Source organism: Oryzias latipes, chromosome 10 (assembly GCF_053564925.1).
Source record: "Oryzias latipes strain Hd-rR chromosome 10, Olatipes_Hd-rR_3.1".
Taxonomy (NCBI): domain Eukaryota; kingdom Metazoa; phylum Chordata; class Actinopteri; order Beloniformes; family Adrianichthyidae; genus Oryzias; species Oryzias latipes.
This window is the reverse complement of record NC_136246.1, coordinates 7,277,363-7,300,015: the sequence shown is the minus strand read 5'-3', so window position 1 is coordinate 7,300,015 and position 22,653 is coordinate 7,277,363. Positions and strand designations below refer to the sequence as shown.

Sequence of the window (22,653 nt, the reverse complement as noted above, 5' to 3'; positions counted from 1 at the left end):
TTCTCAAATCATCTTATTAGCACCTTGCTGTGGGCTGACAAGTTTTTACAAACTCTAATTGCCTTTTCCGAAGATGCATAGATCATGACTCTGAAGGTGAAGGAATTAATTACCAGCTTTGATGGTAATCAAACCTCTCAGCATAACTAACTAACTAACTAACTAACTAACTAACTAACTAACTAACTAACTAACTAACTAACTAACTAACTAACTAACTAACTAACTAACTAACTAACTAACTAACTAACTAACTAACTAACTAACTAACTAACTAAACGTTCCTGTAACTGTCATCTGTGAATAAAGCTTTTTGGGGGGATTAAAGTCATCGTGCCATTGCGCCTGCGCAGCAGTCGTAAACACGGAAGATAGGAACGTCTGTGATTGGCTGACTGCTGTCCAATGGGGCACTGACAGGAGTGAAGCGCGTGCTTGTGTGCGCGCGCTGTAACAGAATGTGGGACAAACTTTTATTTTCTCTGCTTTTTCTACTCTTTTGCTGTCACGAGCCCGGACATGCGCAGAAAAAGAAAGAGGTGAGGAGCATTTACGTTATCGGAACCACCTGTCTAGAAGTTCTGACACTTTTCTTGAGTTAATTTCGGACCGGCTAAAGCTAACACACAGCCTTTCAGCACGCGCCTTTCTGCTGTTTAGGTAGCACTAACAGACATCAAACTACTGACGATGAGTCACGTGTGCCGATTCTGGATCTAATGTCTTATCTTATGGCTGTGTCCAAATTCGAAACCATAGAACCAAAGACCTAAAAAATGCTTGTGAATGGCAACTTCCGGTTCGGAGGATAAAGGGATAGGGGGCGGTCCGCCGTATTTACACCCGGCAGTTCATGTATCTTTCGTCAGTTCTGGGTCAAAACATGTGGGTCAGTGTTCCTGCAAATCATGAATGATTTTTTTAAAATATATATAACTTTAAGTGTAGTCATGCCTGTCTGTGTCAAGTTAGATTAGAACCTCAGCTGATCTTGATGTTCCAGCAGGTTTATTGTTGCTAAGGATCCCGGCTGAGCTCATGAAAAGCTACAAACGTGTGCGCATGCGTGTGTGTCTGTGTGTAGACTCTGGTGTCAGAGAAGGTCTCCCAGATGATGGAATGGGCCTCCAAACGCTCTGTCATCAGGATGAACGGGGACAAGTTTCGCCGCTTTGTGAAGGCCCCACCCAGAAACTACTCTATGGTCATCATGTTCACGGCGCTGCAGCCGCACAGGCAGTGTGGCGTCTGCAGGTGAGTGGCAACCAGAGGTGCGTCGCCCTCCATGCTCTGGATCTGCTTCTGCCAACATAAAGCCTTCTCTCTTTCAGACAAGCAGACGAGGAGTTCCAGGTGCTGGCTAATTCTTGGAGGTACTCCTCAGCCTTTACCAACAAGGTCTTCTTTGCGTCTGTGGATTTTGATGAAGGATCGGACGTCTTCCAGATGGTAAGTTGATTTGTGTGTTTGTCTAAACTGATCACCTGAGGTGACATGACTAAACGCACAAACAGACCCAACACTCACTGTAGAGCTGGCCTCCTGCAGAAGCCCTGCTTTCCTCTCCTCTGGAGCAGGAGTTTTTAATGCTCTTCAGGGCAACACTGTGATACAGGCACATGCCTGGCACCAATGAGCATCACAGGGGCTCAACAGGTTTTTAGTAGCACCGGGGGTGCTACTTTCTCCAGGCTGCATTCGTTCAAAGTCTGCAGAAGGTTTTTCACGAGAGGATCAGGAAGAACCAAACCTCTGCTGAAGAGCAATGCTGCCCTCTACAGGAACATTCTGGAACTGTGGGAACTTGATTGAACTCAGTTGTTGAAGCATTTAGAAACTGATGTTTGACATGTCTGTGACTTCATGTCCGGTTTCTCCCTGATCTTGTGAAAACGTGATCTAAGAATAGCAATGGTGAAACAAAGTAGTTCAAACAAACATTTATTGTGTTAGCTAATCTCCAGGTGTCACACCTTCTAACCATGTTGTGTTTGCAGATGAACATGAACTCTGCTCCCACTTTCATCCACTTCCCGTACAAGGGGAAGCCGCGCAAGTCAGACACATACGAGCTGCAGGTGCGAGGCTTTGCAGCCGAGCAGCTGGCTCGATGGGTGGCCGACAGGACGGACGTACAGGTGAGTAGATGGAGTGAGCATCTTAGGAAAGCACAAACACTCCTCCAACACTTCCTGCTGTGCTTTCAGATTCGGATCATTCGGCCACCTAACTATGCCGGGCCCCTTCTGCTGGGATTCATGCTGGCTGTGATTGGGGGGCTTGCCTACCTGAGGAGGAACAATCTGGAGTTTCTCTTCAGCAAGAATGTCTGGGCCTTCTCTGCGCTGGTAAATCTGCACCGATATGCACAGTCATGTCCACATGCACATACCCATGTCCACCCACACACTCAAATATGTATGTGCACATGTCCACGTGCACACAAGGATACATGCAGGCGTGCACATGGAGTTCTGGAGGTCGGTGTGAAGCTGACTGTTTTTTTTTTTTTCCAGTGTTTCACCTTGATCATGACCTCAGGACAGATGTGGAACCACATCAGAGGACCTCCGTACGCACACAAGAACCCGAGCACCGGCCAAGTGGTAAGCAGTGATGCGGAACACACCGGACGCTGGATTTACACTGGTCCGTGTGCAGTGCGTCTCCCTTGCATTGCGTGGGGAGTCCGTCTCACCACCGTCAGTTAGCTTACATTGTCTCTGTTACGTCTCCAGTCTGGAGGAGTGGTTTGTCCAATGGAAACTTCAGATTGTTTAATGAACGTTGTACTTTTTTTTTTTTTGTGTCAACGCAACGGAGACACACCGCAGACGGACCAGAGTAAATCCGGCGTTAGCTGCACCTTGAGCTGAGCCTCACATGAGCGTGTGCATTCACTGGAGTGTTCTTGTGTTTTCAGAGTTACATCCATGGCAGCAGCCAGGCCCAGTTTGTGGCTGAGACTCACATTGTCCTGCTCTTCAGTATCCTTCAGCTGTCAGAAGTTCTGACACTTTTCTTGAGTTAAATTCGGACCGGCTAAAGCTAACACATCATCTCTGAAAAATACATTCAAACTTCTGGTGTGCTTAACTTACTTGGAGCCAGAACTCTTTGAAGATGTAAAGATAGTCTAATGCTGCATGCTCACCAAATGCGATTGCCCCGTCAAGTTTGCGTCTACTCTACTTGAGCATCAGTAATCACGTCTCCATTCATCAGATCATTCAGAGACTCTGACAGTACGGTGAGCTTCACCATTTACCGCTGGAGCTGAGTCTGAATGACGGACGCTTTTAGCAGTACTTCTGCCTCTCTGTGACCCAGTTTGATAGACTTGCTGTCCTGTATTAGTCCAAATAGGGCAACATTTATAAAGAATGAAATAAAAGGGACTTTTTATTATTTTGTCAGTGTAAAAATAAAGTTAAGGTTGAGAACAATCAGCTTTCCTTCATGTTGGTTTTGGACTCCACCAGCTGATCACATTATCCACAGGTCTTGGGGCAAAGGCGAGTCTCTGATTGGTTGACCCGACAAGTTCAGATATCTGAACTCCAAAAACATTGTGCGGTGACACTAGTTGTCATTCAGTGATTGCTTATCCTGTCAAGCAGAAAACTTGATCATGTTTGTAGAAACTAGAGGTATCATGAACTGAAATTTGTTTATGCTCTGGTATACAAACCAATGCAGCTGCTGCTTCCCACTGAACAGCCCTTTCCTGTTGCTGTCATTTACTTCCTGTTTGACCCTTGACCTTGCCATCAGATGGTGCTGTTACAGCTGGGATGGTGCTGCTGTGTGAAGCTGCCACAGGTGACATGGATGTGGGAAAAAGGAAGAGTAAGTACTGCCCCCTTCAGCTTGGTGACCTGCACTGATGTCACGTGACCCCGTGCTGTTGTCATGCGACCTGTTTGTGTGTTTGTGTCTCAGTGACGTGTGTAGCAGGCATCTTTCTGGTGGTGGTTTTCTTCAGCTGGCTGCTGTCCATCTTCAGAGCAAAGTACCACGGTTACCCGTACAGGTAAGTCTGCCCCCTCTCCCCCCCTGCCACCTGCACATGTCGGGTCTGAACTGCATCTGTTCTCGTTGCCTTGCAGCTTCCTCATCAGTTAGGGCTTCTCGTCGCCTCGTCCAGGTTCAGGATGAACTTGAATCTGTCGGTGTGCAGGGCGCTGCTACAGTGACCAGCGGTCCTTGAGAAGGGCACGTGGTGTTCAGGCATCCAGCGGCCCAGCCCTCACACCGCCTTGGAGCTTCCTCAGCCGCCTTCTACCAAACGTGTCTTCTGGGTTGTTACTATGAGGAATAAATGTTTTTAAAAATAAATTGATCTCATTAATCAAACGGCCGTATTTTTTTTTTGTTCTGCTTAAAAACGTCTAGTTTCCTTCGTAGTTGAAGACCAACTGAAGATTCTTTGTGCCTACAGCCTGGAGAACCGTCTGTCTTTTTCCATTTACAGCTGCTCTTCCTCAGGCTCAGATGTACATCTCCAGTCATGTGGGTGAACTAGTTCAGAACTAGAACTGTACCTGCAGCTCCAGGAAGATTCCTGACCACAGCTTCCATCCACTTCATGAGCTCACTGAATCCCTTTGGCGTTCTGCTGGAGCCCAGCTGTTGTTGGGTTATGGTGGGGTACAACCTCAACAGGTCGCCAGTCTTTTGCAAGGTCACACACACACACACACCTAGGGACACTAATTAACCTATGAAGTATTATTTTGAATAAAACCAGAGTTTCTGGAGAAAATCCACTCAAGCATGAAGAGAAAATGCAAACTGCACAGAAAGACCCTGCTGGGATTTGAACCAGGGCCTTCACAGTGTGAACCTATGTTCAGACCACTCTCTGCAAAGTGTCTTGCCACTTCTTTGGTAGTGGCCACACTAACACCAGTGAAATGTCTTCCCTGTTAAATGCCTCACAAGAAGCTATTCAAGATTAAAATCCGTTTTCAGGCTCTATGTGCCAAACACGTGGCGATTGAACAGGCGTTAAAAGTTAAACTGGGTCAAACTTTGCTCTAACAGGGACTCTGATTTGGTGGTGACGTACGGATCACGTTCCTTCCCCGTTGAAGAGAGTGGTTTCAACATCTCCAGCCTCCGATTGCTCGTTCTCCTTCATGGCCGAGTATAACTCCCTCTGGGTCAGCTCTCCTGTCAGGAACAAAGATGGAGAACAGTCAAGGACGGGTGTCGTCTTCCTGTTCAGATCTTCATCTAGCTGCTTTCAGTTAACCCTGATGAAATCTAAGACCTCCTTCTGTTTCAGCTTTAGATTTACTACAAAAATGTTGACGTGTGTTGACTTTAAGGCCAAAATGGCTTGCCAAACTCAAACCTGGGAATAACTCCTGCCGGAGTCATGTGACACCAAGTCTTTCATGTATCAGGATAGAGATGTGACACAAACGCCTGGAGCTCAATTTACGAGATCTGCACCAAGCCTCTTCTAACGGCAGGGTGGCAGACATACGCAAGTAAGCAGTGGAAAAAGATGGAGAAGAAGCCCCTGTTTCTGAAGCTGAAAGCAAGAGTGCTAACAACTAGACCATGTGCAACCCTCTTCTACAACCGTGTTACACAAAAGGTTGTATTCTGTAATGAGCACAAAAGGTTTGGGACAACTCACAGATGTTAGGTGTGAAATGTCAAAAAAATGTCACTCGCTCATTCATGCTTTAAGCGACAGAAACAGACTTTTGTTTAGAAATTAACAAATAATCGTCCCTACGAGTGAGAATCTATTTTATTCTCACTTGTACTTTATAACCTTGAGTGTCCGAGAAGAAGAAACGCATTTGTTTTGAGAACGACTAACTCTGTCACTGAAAATGGACGCACGGCTTGCCATACCAGCAGGAGTTGACATTTTTACGTGATGACATCATTGTTGCACGTTGCCTGACGTCTACAGTGGAGTTTGCAGAGTCCGGTCGGTTCGGAAAGATCCGAGCCAGCCAGTGTTTCTGCGGGTGACAGAGGCCCGCTGGGTTCGGCCCGCATCGAGCAGTCGTGTCGTGGGACTGCGTGAGCGTGCGGGACTTCTCTGCGGGTGACGTCCGAGGCCTTTTTGTTTTGGACACATCCGAGGCCTCCCGAAACCAGCCGAGCGGGTTAAATAGCCATCGGCGCCGCAGATTGATGCCGGACTCCGGCGGGCCAACCATGGAGCTCTGACGGAGCCGCTCGGCCCAGCAGCAGGTCCGGGAGTTTAGGATCCGTTTCAGATCCGGCTCGTGGTTCCGTCCAGCGTCCGCAAAGATGTGGCTGAAGCTCTTCTTCCTGCTGCTGTACTTCGTGGTTCTGTTCGTGCTGAGCCGGATCTTCGAGGCGGTGGTCTGGTATGAGACCGGCGTGTTCGCCACGCAGCTCGTGGACCCGGTCACGCTGAGCTACAAGAAGCTGAAGACCATCCTGGAGAGCCGGGGACTCGGACACCCCGGACTGCCCGGGGGGAAGGACGTCAGCGAGCTGGTGGAGAAGTCCGGTGAGGCTCGGTCCCGGTCCACATGTGTGAAACCCAAACACAACGCTGTATGGCAAGCCGTTATGGCCTTAAATTCAACATTTCTGTAGTAAATCTAAAGCTGAAACAGAAGGAGGTCTTAGATTTCATCAGGGTTAACTGAAAGCAGCTGCATGAAGATCTGAACAGGAAGACGACACCCGTCCTTGACTGTTCTCCATCTTTGTTCCTGACAGGAGAGCTGACCCAGGGGGAGTTATACTCGGCCATGAAGAAGGAGAAGGAGCAATCGGAGGCTGGAGATGTTGAAACCACTCTCTTCAACGGGGAGGCGCACTTCTACGAGCTGGTGGAGGACACCAAAGACGGCATCTGGCTGGTTCAGGTAAAACCCCAGGTTTCTCTTTTGAGGATCTGGAGCCGGCAAAAGATGCATCCAAGTTATCTTAAGAAGGGTGAGAAGATAGACTTTACTAAAGAACACCAATTTTATTCATTCATCTTCTAAACCCGTTTGTTCCCTTTCGGGGTCACGGGGCTGCTGGAGCCTATCCCAGCCACTTGAGGGCAAAGGCAGGGGACATCGTGGACAGGTCGCCAGTTTGTCGCAGGGTCACACACCTATACCTTTCTATACAAAAAAATGTGCTTCCCATACATTGCACAACTAGAAGCGCTTTAACATTTAGAACAAAAACAAAACAAAACACAGTATTATAATAAAAACCCAACCCACCCTTTCCACTCCCCTCCGTTAAAACATACGACCCCACACACAATGAATACTGATAAAAGGAACTACTAAAAGAAATGTAAGGCTTGGCTCTTCTGTGACGAAACAGTACTTGGGAATCTCTTCATGCCAGGAGTCCGCTCGGCCGTAGGATCATCGCCGCAGTGCCCACCCACACCGGGACAGCAAGGGGTCCAATTCACAGACGTGAGGCTGCTATGTTAAACTCCAGCTGCCCCAGCAAGGGCAACAACCACCGACCAAGCCGGGAAGTCAAGGCAGGAAAGACCCCCATAAGAAACACTGGGGCTAAAAACCTGATAAGATACTAAAATTAAAGACATAAGATGAATATAAAAACAAAAGACCGAGGATAAGATTAAATGCATAAAATGAAATTAAATACATAAAATCATATGTATTAAAACTAATAGAATAAATAAGCAGATAAGATCAACTATGGACAATTTAGAGTAACCAGTGAACCTATGAAGCAGATGTTTGGATGGTGGGAGGAAGCCAGAGTCCCTGGAGAAAACCCACGCATGCACGGGGAGAACATGCAAACTCCACACACAAAGTGTTCTGTTTCAGGTCCCCCAGCCGGGACTTGAAAGAATCAAGAGCGCCAACCACGGCACATCCAAATTCCGTTGTTTGCATGCACAAATTTCCATTTGGTTTATGTAACATTTTAAAGTGGAGCGGCATTCAGCTGGTCTGGATCCTCTCAGTCCTTTTCAGAGCTGGATACGTGGTCCAGAGAAATGTTCCCTCAACCCGTCTGTCCCTGCAGGTCATCGCCCAGAATCGAGAAGCTCCGCTCAGCAAGTCCAGCTGGGGGAAGGTGGTTCAGAAAGTGTCCCAGTTTGGGATAAGAACTGGAACCTTCAACTGCTCCAGTGACCACAGGTGAGGCCTCGGGTTCCTCTGTTTCAAACTAAGAAGGTTAAATGGACCTCTTGTTCATCCATGGCTTTATTTGTTCGTGTAACCCCCCCCCCCCCCCCCCCCCCCCTCACCTCCTTGGCAGGTCGTGCATAAAGCGAGGCTGGCAGCGCTCCACCCTGGTCATGTCGGCTCCGCAGACGTCAGCGTCAAAAGGAAAGGTTATGCTGAAAGAATACGACGGATGGCGCATGGACACGGAGCACATCTTTCGCTGGATCACATCCCACGTGGCCCACCGGATCAAGACACTGCGCCGCTCCGACCAGCTGATGGAGGAGTGGCGCTCTGACTCGGATCACCCCGTTAAGATGTTTCTGTTCGCCCGCCTGCCGCAGCCGCCTGCCTTTTTTTCCTCGCTGTCCGTCAAATTCACCGGCAGGATTGACTTCATCTTTGTGGACGTCTGTCGCTGGAGCAACTTCAGCAGCCTATCGGCTATTGGTGTGACACGAAGCCCCGCCTACATTCTGAAGATGCCTGAAGGCACCTATCACTATGGCAACAGGTAAGTACTTAACAGGAGTCCCAGAGACGCCAAACATCAGTTCTCATAAGCCACTTTCAACCCTGCCTCCTAGTTTTGGGGAGTTCCTGTCCCTGGCGTCCATGGACGTGTTCCTGCGCTCGGTCCAGCCTGAAGTCAACGACCTGTTTGTGCTCAGTCTGCTGCTCATCAACCTGCTGGCCTGGATGGATCTCTTCATCACTCAGGTGAGATTCAGTTCATACAGGTTTGCGTGTCCTACGTGAACGGGAACTCAGAGGAACCCTTTACGTGATCCATCGAGGAGGAACTTTAGGACAACCTGTCAAATATTGTAGCAGATAGTTTATCAGGAACCAGACCTTCAGTGATCGATGAACATGAATTTTAAACCTGATCAATATGTCTTTATCACACAACGTTCCTCGAGATTTCAAGGTTTGTGTTACTAAACCTCTACCTAAAAGGTCGACTCCTCCTCCACAAGCTCTATCTAAATACAGGCCAACTTCTGACCCCCCCCCCTTTATTCCCAAACGTCCAATCATCTTCTGATCTGTTGTAAAACTGTTCCCAGTGGTCTTTCAAATATGATGATGCCGCTTTAGCCCAAATCTAATAACCTGTCGTTTTCTAGGACATAGTTTCTGCAGAGAGTTCATCAGAAATTCATCTTTGAGTTGTGGGCAAAAATGTTGGAGCAGAGCAACTCCGCCCCCTTTTCTCCTCTCCATTGTGGAGCAGGGCAGGAAGCTTGTGGCCCACCCAGCGTTTTTTATGTCGCTCTATTTCTAAAATCTGCTCCGGATTCACAAGGATTTGCAAAAAGAAACACTCAGAAATGCAATTTAAGCCTGATTGGTTTAATATATGTCCTTTAATAAAACGGTTGCAGATCAACCTTATGAGCATTTGCTTAGAAAGGATCTTTGAGTAGTTTCAGTCAGGATTTTCAGCACATTGTTGCACTAACACATCTCTGCTGAAGGTAGCAATGATCTTAGGGCTGCAGATATTGGGCATGTGACTGTTCCTGTTCATTTAGACCCCACTTATGCATTTAACACAGAGGTTCAGATTGTTTCATTGCAAATACTGGAACATGTCACTTGAATTACAGGAACTGCTTAAGCTTCTCTGCTTTGCTGCCTTAAACCCAGAAACTGCAAAAGTTCTGGCTCCATCTAATGTGGAGAACTATGATGAAATAAAATTCATAATATTGTCACTACAGAGCTGGTGCTGGTGTCTAACATGTTCTTTCTGATAGGGAGCAACTGTTAAACGATTTGTGGTTCTGATCCGAACTCTGGGAACCTACAACTCCATCCTGCTGGTGTCTTGGCTTCCCGTGCTGGTAAGAAGTCATGGATCCATGTGGTGTTTTAGGCCCCGCCCTCTTGTTTGGCTCCAGTCTGTTGGACACTGTGGTTAGCCCCGCCCCCTGTTCACTCAGTCATTTTTTTAACATGAACTATTTGGTTCTTTCATTTACTAGCAGCCTGTAGAAACAACGATCAGTTGGTTGACTTGTCTGAACACCTTTGCCCCTCCCCACCCCTCAGGCCCTGCTGCAGCTGCCCTACTTGGACTCTCTGTATGGTTACAGCCTGAAGCTGCTGCGTTACGCCGACACCACCACGCTGGCCAGTTTGGTGAGAGCCGATTGGATCTTCTACTCGTCCCACCCTGCTCTCTTCCTGTCCACGTACCTGGCCCACGGCCTGCTGGTGGACTACTTTGAGAAGAAGCGGCGCTGCGGATCCAGGAGCCAGGAGGACAGCTCCACCAATCTGGAGTGGCTGGCCAGCCTGTGGGACTGGTACGCCTCCTATCTGCTGCACCCCATCACCTCCTTCCAGCAGGTTCCGTCGGACCTGTCGGACTGGGAGGATGATCCCAGCTTCCTGTTCGAGCGCCTGGCATTTCCGGACCTATGGCTCCGCCCCTTAGTGAATATGGACTACATGAAGGCTTTACCCACCTGGAGGCTGTCGGTGGACACCCCCTCACCTCCTGCAGGTCCCTGCAGAGACGGCAGTAAAGGCCCGCCCCCTTTAGGCCACCACGACTACAGTGTGTCTACCGGTTTGGCGCCCCACAGTGGCTGTCACAAAGAAGGAGCATCATCATCATCATCAGTCAACAGAAAGCCTGAGGATGGAGGAGGGGGCGTGTCCGGCCGGGAGCTCTGTGATTGTTCGGAGTGGCCCCCTTCTGTCCTGCCGTGCTCCGAGTGCGTGGTGTGTCTGGAGAACTTTGAGGGCGGCGAGCTGCTGATGGGGCTGCCCTGTGGCCACGCCTTCCACCAGCACTGCATCGTGGTGTGGCTGGCCGCCGGCAGGCACTGCTGCCCAGTATGCCGCTGGCCCAGCTACAAGAAGAAGAGTGCCGTAACCCCCCCTCTGGACTGACCCGGCCTTTAGGTGAAGGAAGAAGATGGTGGTCCTGATAATTTCCCCCTAATCCAGACCAAGCAGGTTTCAGTGCTGAGGCTCCACCTGCAGCAGCAGCAACCCAAAGTCCTGATCTAGAACTTGGTTTTCGAGGATCCAGCCCTCGATGGGGCCGGATCAGCAGATCTTCAGGTTTCTGATGTGTTTGTCCGTTGAGCTTCGCTGTGTCTCCTTCGTTTGTGTTGCTGAACATCTTCAGACGATGAGCTGTTGAGAAGATCCCAATGATTGTCACAACCAGAAAGTCCTTGTCCTGGAGAAACGGCCGGAACCAGAGTCCAGCACACTGCTCGTCTCATATCAGAACCACCTTAGGAGGTCATGAAGTCGAGAAGAAATGTAGTAGACCGAGATCTGGATCAGAACTTTGCACCAGAACTGCTGAGTCCCCCTCCTCCCTCCGCCCTGCTGTGTTAAATACTGGAGTTGTGTGTAACCTTTGCTGGTGGACTTTAGCAACATTAAATATTTAGAGTTCAATAAAGATCTGTGAAGGACTACTGGGAGTGCTTGTCAGTCTTTTTAATCCTGTGGTTCTGATGAAAGCCCGGTTTATCTCTGCTCCCTTCATCACACCTTTCCATGAAAGCAGATGCTGCAGAAAATGCAGCCTCATGGATCCATCTTCTCCTCTGAGCCTGTGCTGCCAGGGCTCAAGAACAGAAGCAGATTGGAGCCTTGATGCAAGAAGCAGCTGCTGGAAGTGTTCCCCCCTGCATGGAGGTGAAGAGGCAGCTGTGTTCTACACGACCCAAGCTCCTCAAACATCAAAAGATCTCTGCGTTCCAGTTCTCTCTGCTCCCTCTGCAGACGGATGAGCTGCACGTTGGAATCCAGCTGGCACTGATTGGTGCCCTGCTGTAAAAAGGAGTCCTTGCCACGATGACATCATGGTGACCTCACAGTGTTATCTGTTGAGCCTTTGCTGTGGGTTAGTGAGCTGCTGTCATACTGACATGTTTTTGTCCTGAAGAAGTTTGATTGAAAATTGATTTATGATCAACTTTTGTAAGCAAACAGACCCTCGTTGGGTTTGGAACTTTGTTGTCACTGCCTCCTGGGTAGAGCTGCCTTAGTGTGGTCGAACCCAACATAGAAGGTTGAGAGCAGAAACTCAATGAAGGTTTTGAACCCCATCCTTTGTAAAAACTAAAAATCCAAAATGCAGGCTCACAACACACTAGACCTAGAATGAGATGAGAATCAGAAGCAGATTTGTGACTTGACCCCTTTTCTCCATCTACAGTCAGGACTATAAATATTTGGACAGAGACACGTTTTTTCTAATTTTGTTTCTGTACATTACCACAGTGAATTTTAAATAAAACAACTCGGATGCCATTGAAGTGCAGACTTTCAGCTTTAATTCCATGGGTTGAACAAAAAGATTGCATAAAAATGTGAAAAACTAAAGCAGTTTTTAAACACAGTCTCTTCATTTCTATGGAAGCGATTCTGTAGCATAATTAAAAATAAAAGTCAAAACCAAAAATGCTTTTTCCTTTTCTTCTTCAACACCGCTTATTCAGTTGCGTGAGTGCGTGTTGGTCCAACCAGCAAACGTTTAGCATGGCGAAATCTGCTAGAGCTGTTGATGGGGCTCCAGCTGTCATCGAACAGCAAAATCAGCGCGAAGCTGCAGGAGACTATCTTCTAAATGTGCTTTATTACTGTTGTGATTATTATTAAGGGTCTGCTCGCTCATATTTTTTATAAATCCGTGCGGTCAGTGCTTTTTCCTTCGCTGCAAGGAGGACCCGAAAGATGGGTTAGCATTAGGCTAATATGTACTTAAAACTCTGAACGGGCATTGAGCATCTTGGATGTAAATATGTGGGAATTACATCAGACTTTTTTTTGTTCTGGACACCACTGGAAACACAAATTAGTCATGAGAAGCTGTGTAAAATCAACAGAAGTTCACAACCATCACAAAGCCGTCTTCTCTGCCGCTAACACAAAGCTACACTGCTCCTTGCATGTGTCTGTGTCTCTTAGCAGCCGGACACACTGAGATAGCAATGACGTCATCGCCCTGCCTCCCCTCTGGAAATGCTAAGTCAAATTGAGATATGCGACACTACTGTATTCACAGGGTGGATGTTGAAATGAAAACGCAATCCCCTCTTTGCATTTTCGTTTTAATTATAACACAGAATAAGCGGTTTTTAAGTAGAAATGAAAAAGCATGGACATCACCAGATGCTGGGTTTTCTTCTTCTGAATGCTCTGCCAGGCCTTTACTGCAGCGGCTTTCAGTTGATGTTTGTTTGTGGGCCTTTCTGTCTGAAGTTTAGTCTTCAAAAAGTGAAATGCTGCTCAATTGGTTTGAGATCAGGTGACTGACTTGGCCATTAAAGAATATTCCACTTCTTTGCTTTAATAAACTCCTGAGGTGCTATGGCTGTATGTTTTGGGTCGTTGTCCATCTGTATTATGAAACGCCGCCCAATCAGTTTGGCTGTATTCACCTGGATCTGTGCAGACAGTCTGTCTCTGAACACCTCAGAATTCATTGGGCTGCTTCTGTCCTGTGTCACGTCATCAATAAACACTAGTGTCCCAGTGCCACTAGCAGCCATGCACGCCCAGACCATCACACTGCCTCCACCGTGTTTTACTGATGATGTAGTGTGCTTTGGATCAGGAGCTTCTCCACGCCTTCTCCATACTTTTCTCTTGCCATCATTCTGGTAGAGGTTGATTTTGGTTTCATCTGTCCAAAGAATGTTTTTCCAGAACTTTGCTGGCTTTTTTAGATGCTTTTTAGCAAAGTCCAATCTAGCCTTCTTATTCTTGAGGCTTATGAGTGGCTTACATCTTGCAGTGTAGCCTCTGGATCTACTTTCATGCAGTCTTCTTTTTACGGTAGACTTGGATATTGATACGCCTTCCTCCTGGAGAGTGTTGTTCACTTGGTTGGCTGTTGTGAACGGGTTCCTCTTCACCATGGAAATGATTCTGCCATCATCCACCACTGTTGTCTTCTGTGGACGTCCAGGTCTTTTTGCGTTGCTGAGTTCACCAGTGCTTTCTTTCTTTCTCAGGATGTACCACACTGTTGATTTTGCCACTCCTAATACTGTAGCAATTTCTGGCATGTTTTTTTCTGTTTTCTCAGCTTAAGGATGGCTCCTTTCACCTGCATGGAGAGCTCCTTTGACTGCATGTTGTCTGTTCACAGCAAAATCTCCAAAATGCAGCACGAGTCCTCTAATCAACTCCAGGCCTTTTATCTGCTTCACTCATAATGACATAACAAGGGAATTGCCCACACTTACTTACTTACTTACGAGCCCATGAAATGAAGAGATTGTGTTTAAAAAATGCTTTAGTTTTTCACATTGTATACAATCTTTTTGTTCAACCCATGGAATAAAAGCTAAAAGTCTGCGCTTCAATGGCATCTGAGTTGTTTTATTTAAAATTCACTGTGCTAATGTACAGAAACAAAATAAGAAAGAATGTGTCTGTCCAAATATTTATGGTCCTGATTGTATGTAGCACTGAAGTCCAGGCTGACCTGGTACCTTCACCCCTAGAAATCACAGATTGATGCTGATAACCAAGGAATATCAGAACCAAGATTATTCAAGTCGATTGGATTGTTTTGATGATTTTATTTAACAGGTGTTTTTTTTTAATCTTCAATTGAAAATAAATCAAAAACAGACATAAAGAGGTTTTGGGTTCTTTGACTTACTTCCAGGTCCTGCAGAAATTCACATTCCAGCATTTCAGATACTAAACAGCAAAAATAAATAGGTTTAATAGTAACAAAAATTCACAATCTCAAAGGAGTATATTTTAAAACATTTAAAACAGTAGTTACAAAGAGGAGTAAAGACTTCTGGTAAAAGTTTCTCTGACCTGGAGGGGCTCTGGTGGAGGTGATTGTCCTCGGTGATGAAGAAAGCCACCCTCATCACTTTGCAAATTGCCAGGTTTTAACTTTAAGGGGGGAAAGGAAAATTCTTCCTTAGCCTCCTAGTGCTCATTCATTGAGATTAAGGGTCAACAGTGAAAGTCTCATAGTTAAAGTGCTTTTTGAAGCACTTTGAATGACTTTGTGTACGAATTGTGCTATACAAATAAACTTGCCTTGGTCCTGTTAGCGTGAAACCTAATTTTCAAAATAATTAGGGGATTAGGGTGGGAATCCGGACACAGCCCTATAAATCTATACAGTGCTGGACTATGTAGTAATTCGGACACCACACTCACCAATTTTTTATTACACAGCGAATATGACATGTTTTCAAGAAGTTAAAGTCAAAATAATATGAGCATTTTGCGATGATTATTTATGAATCCTCACATTGTTTCGCATGTTGTAAAGGTGCAGTCTGTTCAATAAATTTAAAAAAAAGCAAAAAATGTGTCACCACTCCGCAAGCCTGTATGATGTAACATGTCATCAGATGAAAAAAAGGAAAAAAGCATGTAATGAAATGAAGTCACATGTCATGAGATGGCGTCACATGTCATGAGATGACGTCACATGTCATCAGATGAAGTCACATGTCATCAGATGATGTCAGATGTCATCAGATGAAGTCAGATGATGTCAGATGACATCACATTATCACAGCTTGAAATCTATGAATACACCCACTTTCCTTTCCATCATCCATTTCAAGATTTCAAGGTTGTTTTAAAGATTAAACCAAACACATCTTACGATTTACCAAAAATGTTCAACCAAGCCTGTAAGCTTTTTGTGGGAGGACTCAAGGTGGACACCAATGATGACGGGCTGCGCAAGCATTTCGAGCAGTTTGGCACCCTCATCGACTGTGCCGTCGTCCCACACAAGACGGCGCAACGCTCTCGCTGTTTTGGCTTTGTGACCTACTTAACACCAGAGGAGGCCAACGCAGCCATGGCGGCAAGTCCACACACAGTGGAAGGGAACTGGGTTGAGGTCAAACGAGCTGTTCCAAAGAAACAGACCGATGAGTCTGAAGCTCGTGACAAGGTGAAGAAAATCTTTGTTGGTGGCTTGAAAAACGACATCCAAGAGGACGACCTCACCGACTACTTCTCTCAGTTTGGTGAAGTGGAAAACTCTGAAATCATGTCAGAGAAGGAGACCGGAAAGAAACGGGGTTTCGGCTTTGTGCACTTCACGGATCACTATGCGGCAGACATGGCCGTGGCTGTGCCTTTCCACACAGTGAACGGACACAGAGTTGAGGTAAAGAAAGCTGTTCCCAAGCAGGAGATGCAGGCACCCAGCAGAATCAGAATGACGCCAAGAGACAATTCACGCCGCACCATGATGGAAAACCAAAACGACGCCATGGATTATGGCCAAAATTACGGCTATGGAAATGGCGGAGGATATGGCGTTTATGGGGGGTGCTGCTGCCCATGCAGAGGCGGCTGTTCCGACCAGCAAAATGTTTACGGAGGCGGCTGTTCCGACCAGCAAAATGGTTACGGAGGTGGCTATTCCAACCAGCAAAATGGTTACAGGGGCAGGAATGGCTACAAAGGTCGTGGCCATGGCCAGCAGTCTTCTGGCTCTGGTCCAATGAAAAAGTCTTTTGGTGGTCAGAGAAGCTCTGCTCCCTACACAAGAGGCAAACAGTAAAGACTTAGAGGAAACGTGAAATAATTGTAGGAAATTCACGTCCCAGAAAAAAAATGAGGATTTATACTGACAGGAACCTCTTTTATGATTTATATTGTTGTTTTTTTATGTTTAAAAGAAAAATAGAAGTTTTAAGGGAATTAAGCTAAAAGGTTAAACAAATTTATTAAATAGGAAAGTTTTTTTGTGCATATTCATTTTTTTTAGTTGTAGGAATTTTTAATATGATTTAGAGTAGCTTAACATTGATTAATTATTAATGTGAGGTTTCACCTTTATGAATTTACATTTGTGAATAAAATGTTGTGCAATGCAAATCCATGAATTGATGATAAAGTCTAGACTTTTTTCAAAAATAGTTTTTTTATTTTATTTTAATAGCATTCCAATTTAAATTGTCTATTGAAACATTTTTACTGGTCAACTGATTTAGAAAAGAGGACCAGAACAGTTCAGGATGTAAACAATGAAAAAACAAATGTTGTACAGTTTTAACCTCATTTAACAGAAAACATAAAGATTTTAACAGAACAAAACATGTTTATCACAAGAGACGCTCAGCCAGAAGGAGCTTTTGTTAAGGATAGAGTTCATCCATCTCAATTACAGAACTCGCTCATGACTGAAAAGATAGAAAAAAAATTTAAACTCCGTTAAGGACCAAAAATCAACATATTGTGCAAATGCAAGAAAACTAAATCAGAGAAGATAAAAAAGGAAGAAAAACAAATGCAATGCAGGTCAAAAAGTCAGCACTAAAGAGTTTCCACAGACAGAACACAGCCCATTCTTCACAGCTGCTCCTCCAACCCAGACATTGCAAAAATCAAAGCTCAACAGGTGGAATGGTGTTGCTCCATTCCCCTGTTTTAACTGCACACCTCAGTGTACACCCACAACAACAAGAGGAGGGGGGTCACGTCAGGCCCTGTCTCTTGTCTTGAGGTGGGATGGGCCTATGACTGATGCCGGGGGGGTGGGGGTGTCTTGGGGGATCCTGTTCCCCGTAACATCTGAGCTGGGTGGACCACACTTTTTTTTAGCTTGCACTCACTTTGAATTAGAAAACTATGAACTTAACTATGTGAACAGAGCAGACAAAAAGGGTGGAGGAGTCACAATATATGTGAAAAGAAACACAAAGTTTACAGTAATTGATAAAGTGTCAGTAGCAGTGGATGGAAGATTGGAATGTATTAAAATTCAAATATTCAGGGAGAAATGTCATTATACGCTGTGTATATAGGTCACCAGGGTCAAGCTTAAGCCTCCTGTTATGGTCAGGGTCAGATTGACCCATTTTGAATTTTAAAATCCAAAAAATAAATAAAAACTGAAAAGCATTTTTCTACTTTGAAGCTTTAATGTAATCACCATATCAAGTAAGGGTTCATATACTTTAATTATAGTTCAAATAGGGACTGCATATCGGTCATTAGCATGTGTGGGTTTCCTCCAGATACAATGGATGGATGGATGGATAGATAGATAGATAGATAGATAGATAGATAGATAGATAGACAGACAGACAGACAGACAGACAGACAGACAGACAGACAGACAGACAGACAGACAGATAGATAGATGACTTTATTAATCCCACAATGGGGAAATTTCACTTCTGTGGCAGCAACACGACATTCAGAAATAATCTATATAATATAACATCAATAAAGGACATCACAAATGACATTTATATTAGATAATTAAAAATATTACTAAAATTATTATGAAAAATTATTATCAAAAATGAGATTCTTATTAAATAAAGAAATAAATATTAAATAAATACAGCTGCAAAAGTGTAAAAAAACATGTGGTCTGCAAAACATGTAAAAAAAACATTACAAATTTTTTCAAAATACAGAAATAACTAATGAAGTTCACACCAAAAACAAAAACAAACAACTGTTCAGGAACAAAAAACAATTTAAAATTGAAAAACAACAACTACAACAAAAGTAAATGAATCAATGACTAAACAGAAAAACACCCCTGGGACCGTGGAGCGTCACTTTGACACAGTGTTGTACAGTCTGATGGCTGTGGGGAGGAATGACCTGCGGTAGCGCTCCTTCTTACACTGAGGGTGCAACAGTCTTGTGCTGAAGGAGCTGGTCAGCGCCTCTACAGTTTTGTGTAGGGGGTGGGAGGGGTTATCCATGATGGATGTCAGCTTAGCTAACATCCTCCTGTCTGCCACCTTCTCCATGGACTCAAGTGTGCAGCCCAGGACAGAGCCGGCCTTCCTAACCAGTTTGTTAAGCCTCTTCAAGTCTCTGCCTGCACTGCCCCCCCCCCAGCACGCAACTCCATAAAGGACCACTGAGGCCACCACAGTGTCGTAAAAGGTCCTCAGCAGCTGTCTGCACACGCCAAAGGACCTCAGTCTCCTCAGCAGGTGAAGGCGACTCTGACCCCTCCTGTACAGAGCATCCGTGTTGTTGGACCAGTCAAGTCTGTTGTTCACGTGAACACCCAGATATTTAAATGTGTCCACGACCTCAATGTCTGAACCCTGGATGTTCACCGGTGACTGTGATGGTGAGGACCTCTTGAAGTCCAGGATCAGCTCCTTTGTCTTGCTGGTGTTAAGCAGCAGGTGGTTAACTTCACACCAGCTAACAAAGTCAGTGATGACCCCCCTGTACTCCTGCTCATCCCCCCCTGATACACAGCCCACAATGGCACTGTCGTCTGAGAACTTCTGCAGATTACAGATAGATGGATGGATGGATTTATGGATGGATGGATGGATGGTAATTCAAATAGAAACGAGCATCAATGCTGTTCCTCAGAAACAAACAAAGCAGGAGGGTTAAAGGTGTTCAGTGACTGGATGGAAAAGACGTTTAACTCTCAAAATAACAAAATATTATTAATCTGTGATTTCAATATCAATCTGATAAACCCCAGAAAACATAAAAAACGATGATTTTATCAGCAGAATATATGCTATGAGTTTATGTCCAACCATAACTAGACCCAGCAGAATCACTACTCAAAGTGCTAATCTGATTGATAACATATTTACAAACAATATAGAATACACTCATATGAGTGGAATAATGACAAGTGACATAACTGATCATTGACCAGTTTTTATAACTAACCAATCAATCAATTAACCAATCAATCAATCAATCAATCAATCAATCAATCAATCAATCAATCAATCAATCAATCAATCAATCAATCAATCAATCAATCAATCAATCAATCAATCAATCAATCAATCAATCAACCAGTCAGTCAATCAATCAATCAATCACTCAACAAATCAATCATTATTTATAAAGAAATTCATATGAAAGCATTACTCAAAATGCTTTACATTAAAACAAAACAAAATAATACACAATAATAATACATACAAGTCTGAAAATTGAAATAAACAAGCCCAAATATTAAAATAGAGCCCCCTCCCCATACCCATACACAACCCCCACCCCTTTCACACACCCCAACCCCTAACTGATGGGGATAGACAATAAGAAATAGGCTGAGCACAAAACCAAGATGTTTGTTGTTGGAAACACTAATCATTTGGAGCTCCCTCTCTGTGAACAGCTGCATAGCAGCAAAATGCAGCATCACAGGCGGGGACCGCTCCACCACAGCAAAGTGGAGATGCAGGTCCCCATTTAAAGCTGCAGTGGCTGAACAGCAGCCGACCCAGAGGGAGAGGATCCAGCTGAGGAAGCACCAGAAAGAAAAATGAGAATGAAAAAGTAAACAAACTGATAAAAGCAACAAACATATAAACAATAAAATAATGAAATAATGTAAAATAAAATAAAGGAGGGGAGGGGTCTTGAAATAAAAACAATTAATGGACAGGAGTTTGAAAAATTAAAAAAGCTGATGCACACCTTTTTAGTCGTTTCAGAATGTATCATTAAAAGCGACATGTAGATCAGCCTCCTGAGTGGGGGAGGGAAAGAGCGCAGCACGTCTGGGAGTTTCTCTGGGATATCCAGAACCGTGGCTCCCGGAAAAAACTGAGTTACCGCGTTGAAGAAACGGACCTTCCCTATTATGGAATCCCAGATTTATGATTATTCATAATAATGATGATGATTTTTATTATTATATATCATTCATTTTTAATTGTCTCTGAACTCTCAAGTTTACCACCAGAAAACCTAAATGATGAGCAAAATTTAAGATGAACCTAAACAGCAAGAAGGCCCTGGTTCGAGTCCTGTGACCCCGAAAGGAAACAAACGGATTAGAAGATGAATGAAAAAAAAAGAAAAGATTTACAATTCAAACTAGACAAAATGTACAAAGCTAAGGCTGAAGGAGCTTTTATAAGATTCCAACAAAAATGGTTGGAACAAAGGGAACAAATGACTTCTTATGTTTTCAAATTAGAAAAATCACAAGCAAAGTTTAACCCCGTTAAATATAGATGGAAAAATTACAAATGTTACAAAAACTTATTTCCAATTTTATTCATGATTATTACTTTATAAGATAAAGTGTAGTCAGGAAGCGATGTTTGTATTTAGTAATTCCTTGAATAACATAAATACAATGAGTGAAGAAGATAAATTGGCATGTGATTCTTTAATTTCTTTAGGAAGTTTTAAGCAGGAAGAATTTCTAGACGGGTCTACATTGCTTCCTCGCTATCTCTGGACACTAAAAATGCAAATAGGATTGATCGGATACTTTTTAATTTCCTTTGGAGAAATAGAATACATATGTACGAACACCAGTAGTAATTAATTTATCAAAACACGGAGGACTTGACTTTCTTGACATCTCCACTCAATGTATTTAAAATTAAATGGTTAAAAAACTTCTTATGGTGGAACTTCATTTTGAAATTTCTAACCAAAATATGTATTTGATAAGCTTGGAAGTCTGCCATTTAGTCTATTACGTAACTTTAGAATCCTTTAAAACTGTCTTACTTTCATTAGCAGGTTTATTTGCATGGACTCTGATCTATAAACATAATCTTTCTCTTCAGCGCTAATATATTTGGAATAAAGATATTCTACACAAAAACAAGAGTATTTTTCTTGAAAATTGGTTTGATAATAACATTTCTCTTGTGACACAACTGAATAATCCTCAAAATGATCTGACGTTACACAGTGAGTTTCTGTCCACCTATAATCTGCATGTCTCACCTGCAGAGTGTGCACTGGTTATTGGTGTTAGACTTCTGTGTAGCGGTTCTCCTTCAAATTCTCCACGTTCTCCTCCCAAATTTACAGAATTGTGGTTTGGAAAAATGTTTTCTTTCGCTTGTAGAAATTATCAAAACACCTGTTTACTTTTTCAAAATGAGATTGGCACGAAGCCCCATGTTAACCCTTTAGTGGAATACGTTTTGTAGTAGAATTCAGTGGGAAAAAGTTTGGTCCCTGGCCCAAGAATTTTCATCACCAATAAAATTAAAGAAATTTATTTGAAAATTATCCAGAAGTTTTACCCTGTAAAACACTTATTTATGTATTTATTTTAACCAAATTTTAAAAAGATCTGGATATAAACTGTTCATTAAACATTCATCACCAGTGAATGACTGAAATATTTCACACTAGTTGGTTTAAAGGCATAGGTATGCGTGTGTGAACACTATCTGTTTTGTGTACATGTCGACAGGTGGACATTTTTGCAGCTAACAGGTGTGTTGATAACATTTGAGTGTGGGTGTGAACAGGCCCCGCCCTTTTTGTACTACATTTGAACCTTACCATAATGATTAACAACCAGTAAACTTGCTGTTCTATGCTGCTCCATGGTCTTATCCCCCTTCCCCTCCTATTATCACCCTCCTACCCCCCCCTCTCTCTAACATCCCTCCTTTTTTCTTCCCTTCTTTCTTTTTCCGTCCGGTCCAACACCCAAAATTTTCAAACATGGTTGAAATTAATAAAGTTTGGCCTCAATTACAAAAGGGGTTTATTCAGACATACCTTTGGTTTG

General features: G+C 44.2%; 3 protein-coding genes across 4 annotated transcripts; all 3 read left to right on the top strand.

Annotated features, from left to right (window-relative positions):
- Positions 1-379: 379 nt before the first annotated feature.
- Positions 380-4,356, top strand: LOC101174815 (dolichyl-diphosphooligosaccharide--protein glycosyltransferase subunit MAGT1). Of its 2 annotated transcripts, none has more exons than XM_023959551.2 (10): positions 380-539; positions 1,085-1,254; positions 1,332-1,449; positions 1,998-2,138; positions 2,208-2,348; positions 2,517-2,606; positions 2,924-2,987; positions 3,775-3,849; positions 3,943-4,033; positions 4,110-4,356. In XM_023959551.2, exons 1-10 carry the CDS (start codon positions 459-461, stop codon positions 4,123-4,125), a joined length of 987 nt encoding a protein of 328 aa, XP_023815319.1. In that variant the 5' UTR covers positions 380-458; the 3' UTR covers positions 4,126-4,356. The 2 variants fall into 2 exon arrangements, with proteins under 2 accessions (XP_023815319.1, XP_078810045.1); XM_078953919.1 differs by lacking the exon at positions 380-539 and adding an exon at positions 589-889.
- Positions 4,357-5,416: 1,060 nt separating this feature from the next.
- Positions 5,417-11,609, top strand: rnf103 (ring finger protein 103). Its single transcript, XM_004086500.5, has 7 exons — positions 5,417-6,508; positions 6,724-6,872; positions 8,017-8,132; positions 8,254-8,676; positions 8,750-8,882; positions 9,926-10,012; positions 10,221-11,609. Exons 1-7 carry the CDS (start codon positions 6,283-6,285, stop codon positions 11,067-11,069), a joined length of 1,983 nt encoding a protein of 660 aa, XP_004086548.1. The 5' UTR covers positions 5,417-6,282; the 3' UTR covers positions 11,070-11,609.
- Positions 11,610-15,549: 3,940 nt separating this feature from the next.
- Positions 15,550-16,824, top strand: LOC101168026 (heterogeneous nuclear ribonucleoprotein A0-like). Its single transcript, XM_004086553.4, has one exon. The coding sequence runs from the start codon at positions 15,673-15,675 to the stop codon at positions 16,705-16,707; it is 1,035 nt and encodes a 344-aa protein (XP_004086601.2). The 5' UTR covers positions 15,550-15,672; the 3' UTR covers positions 16,708-16,824.
- The last annotated feature ends 5,829 nt before the right edge of the window (positions 16,825-22,653 follow it).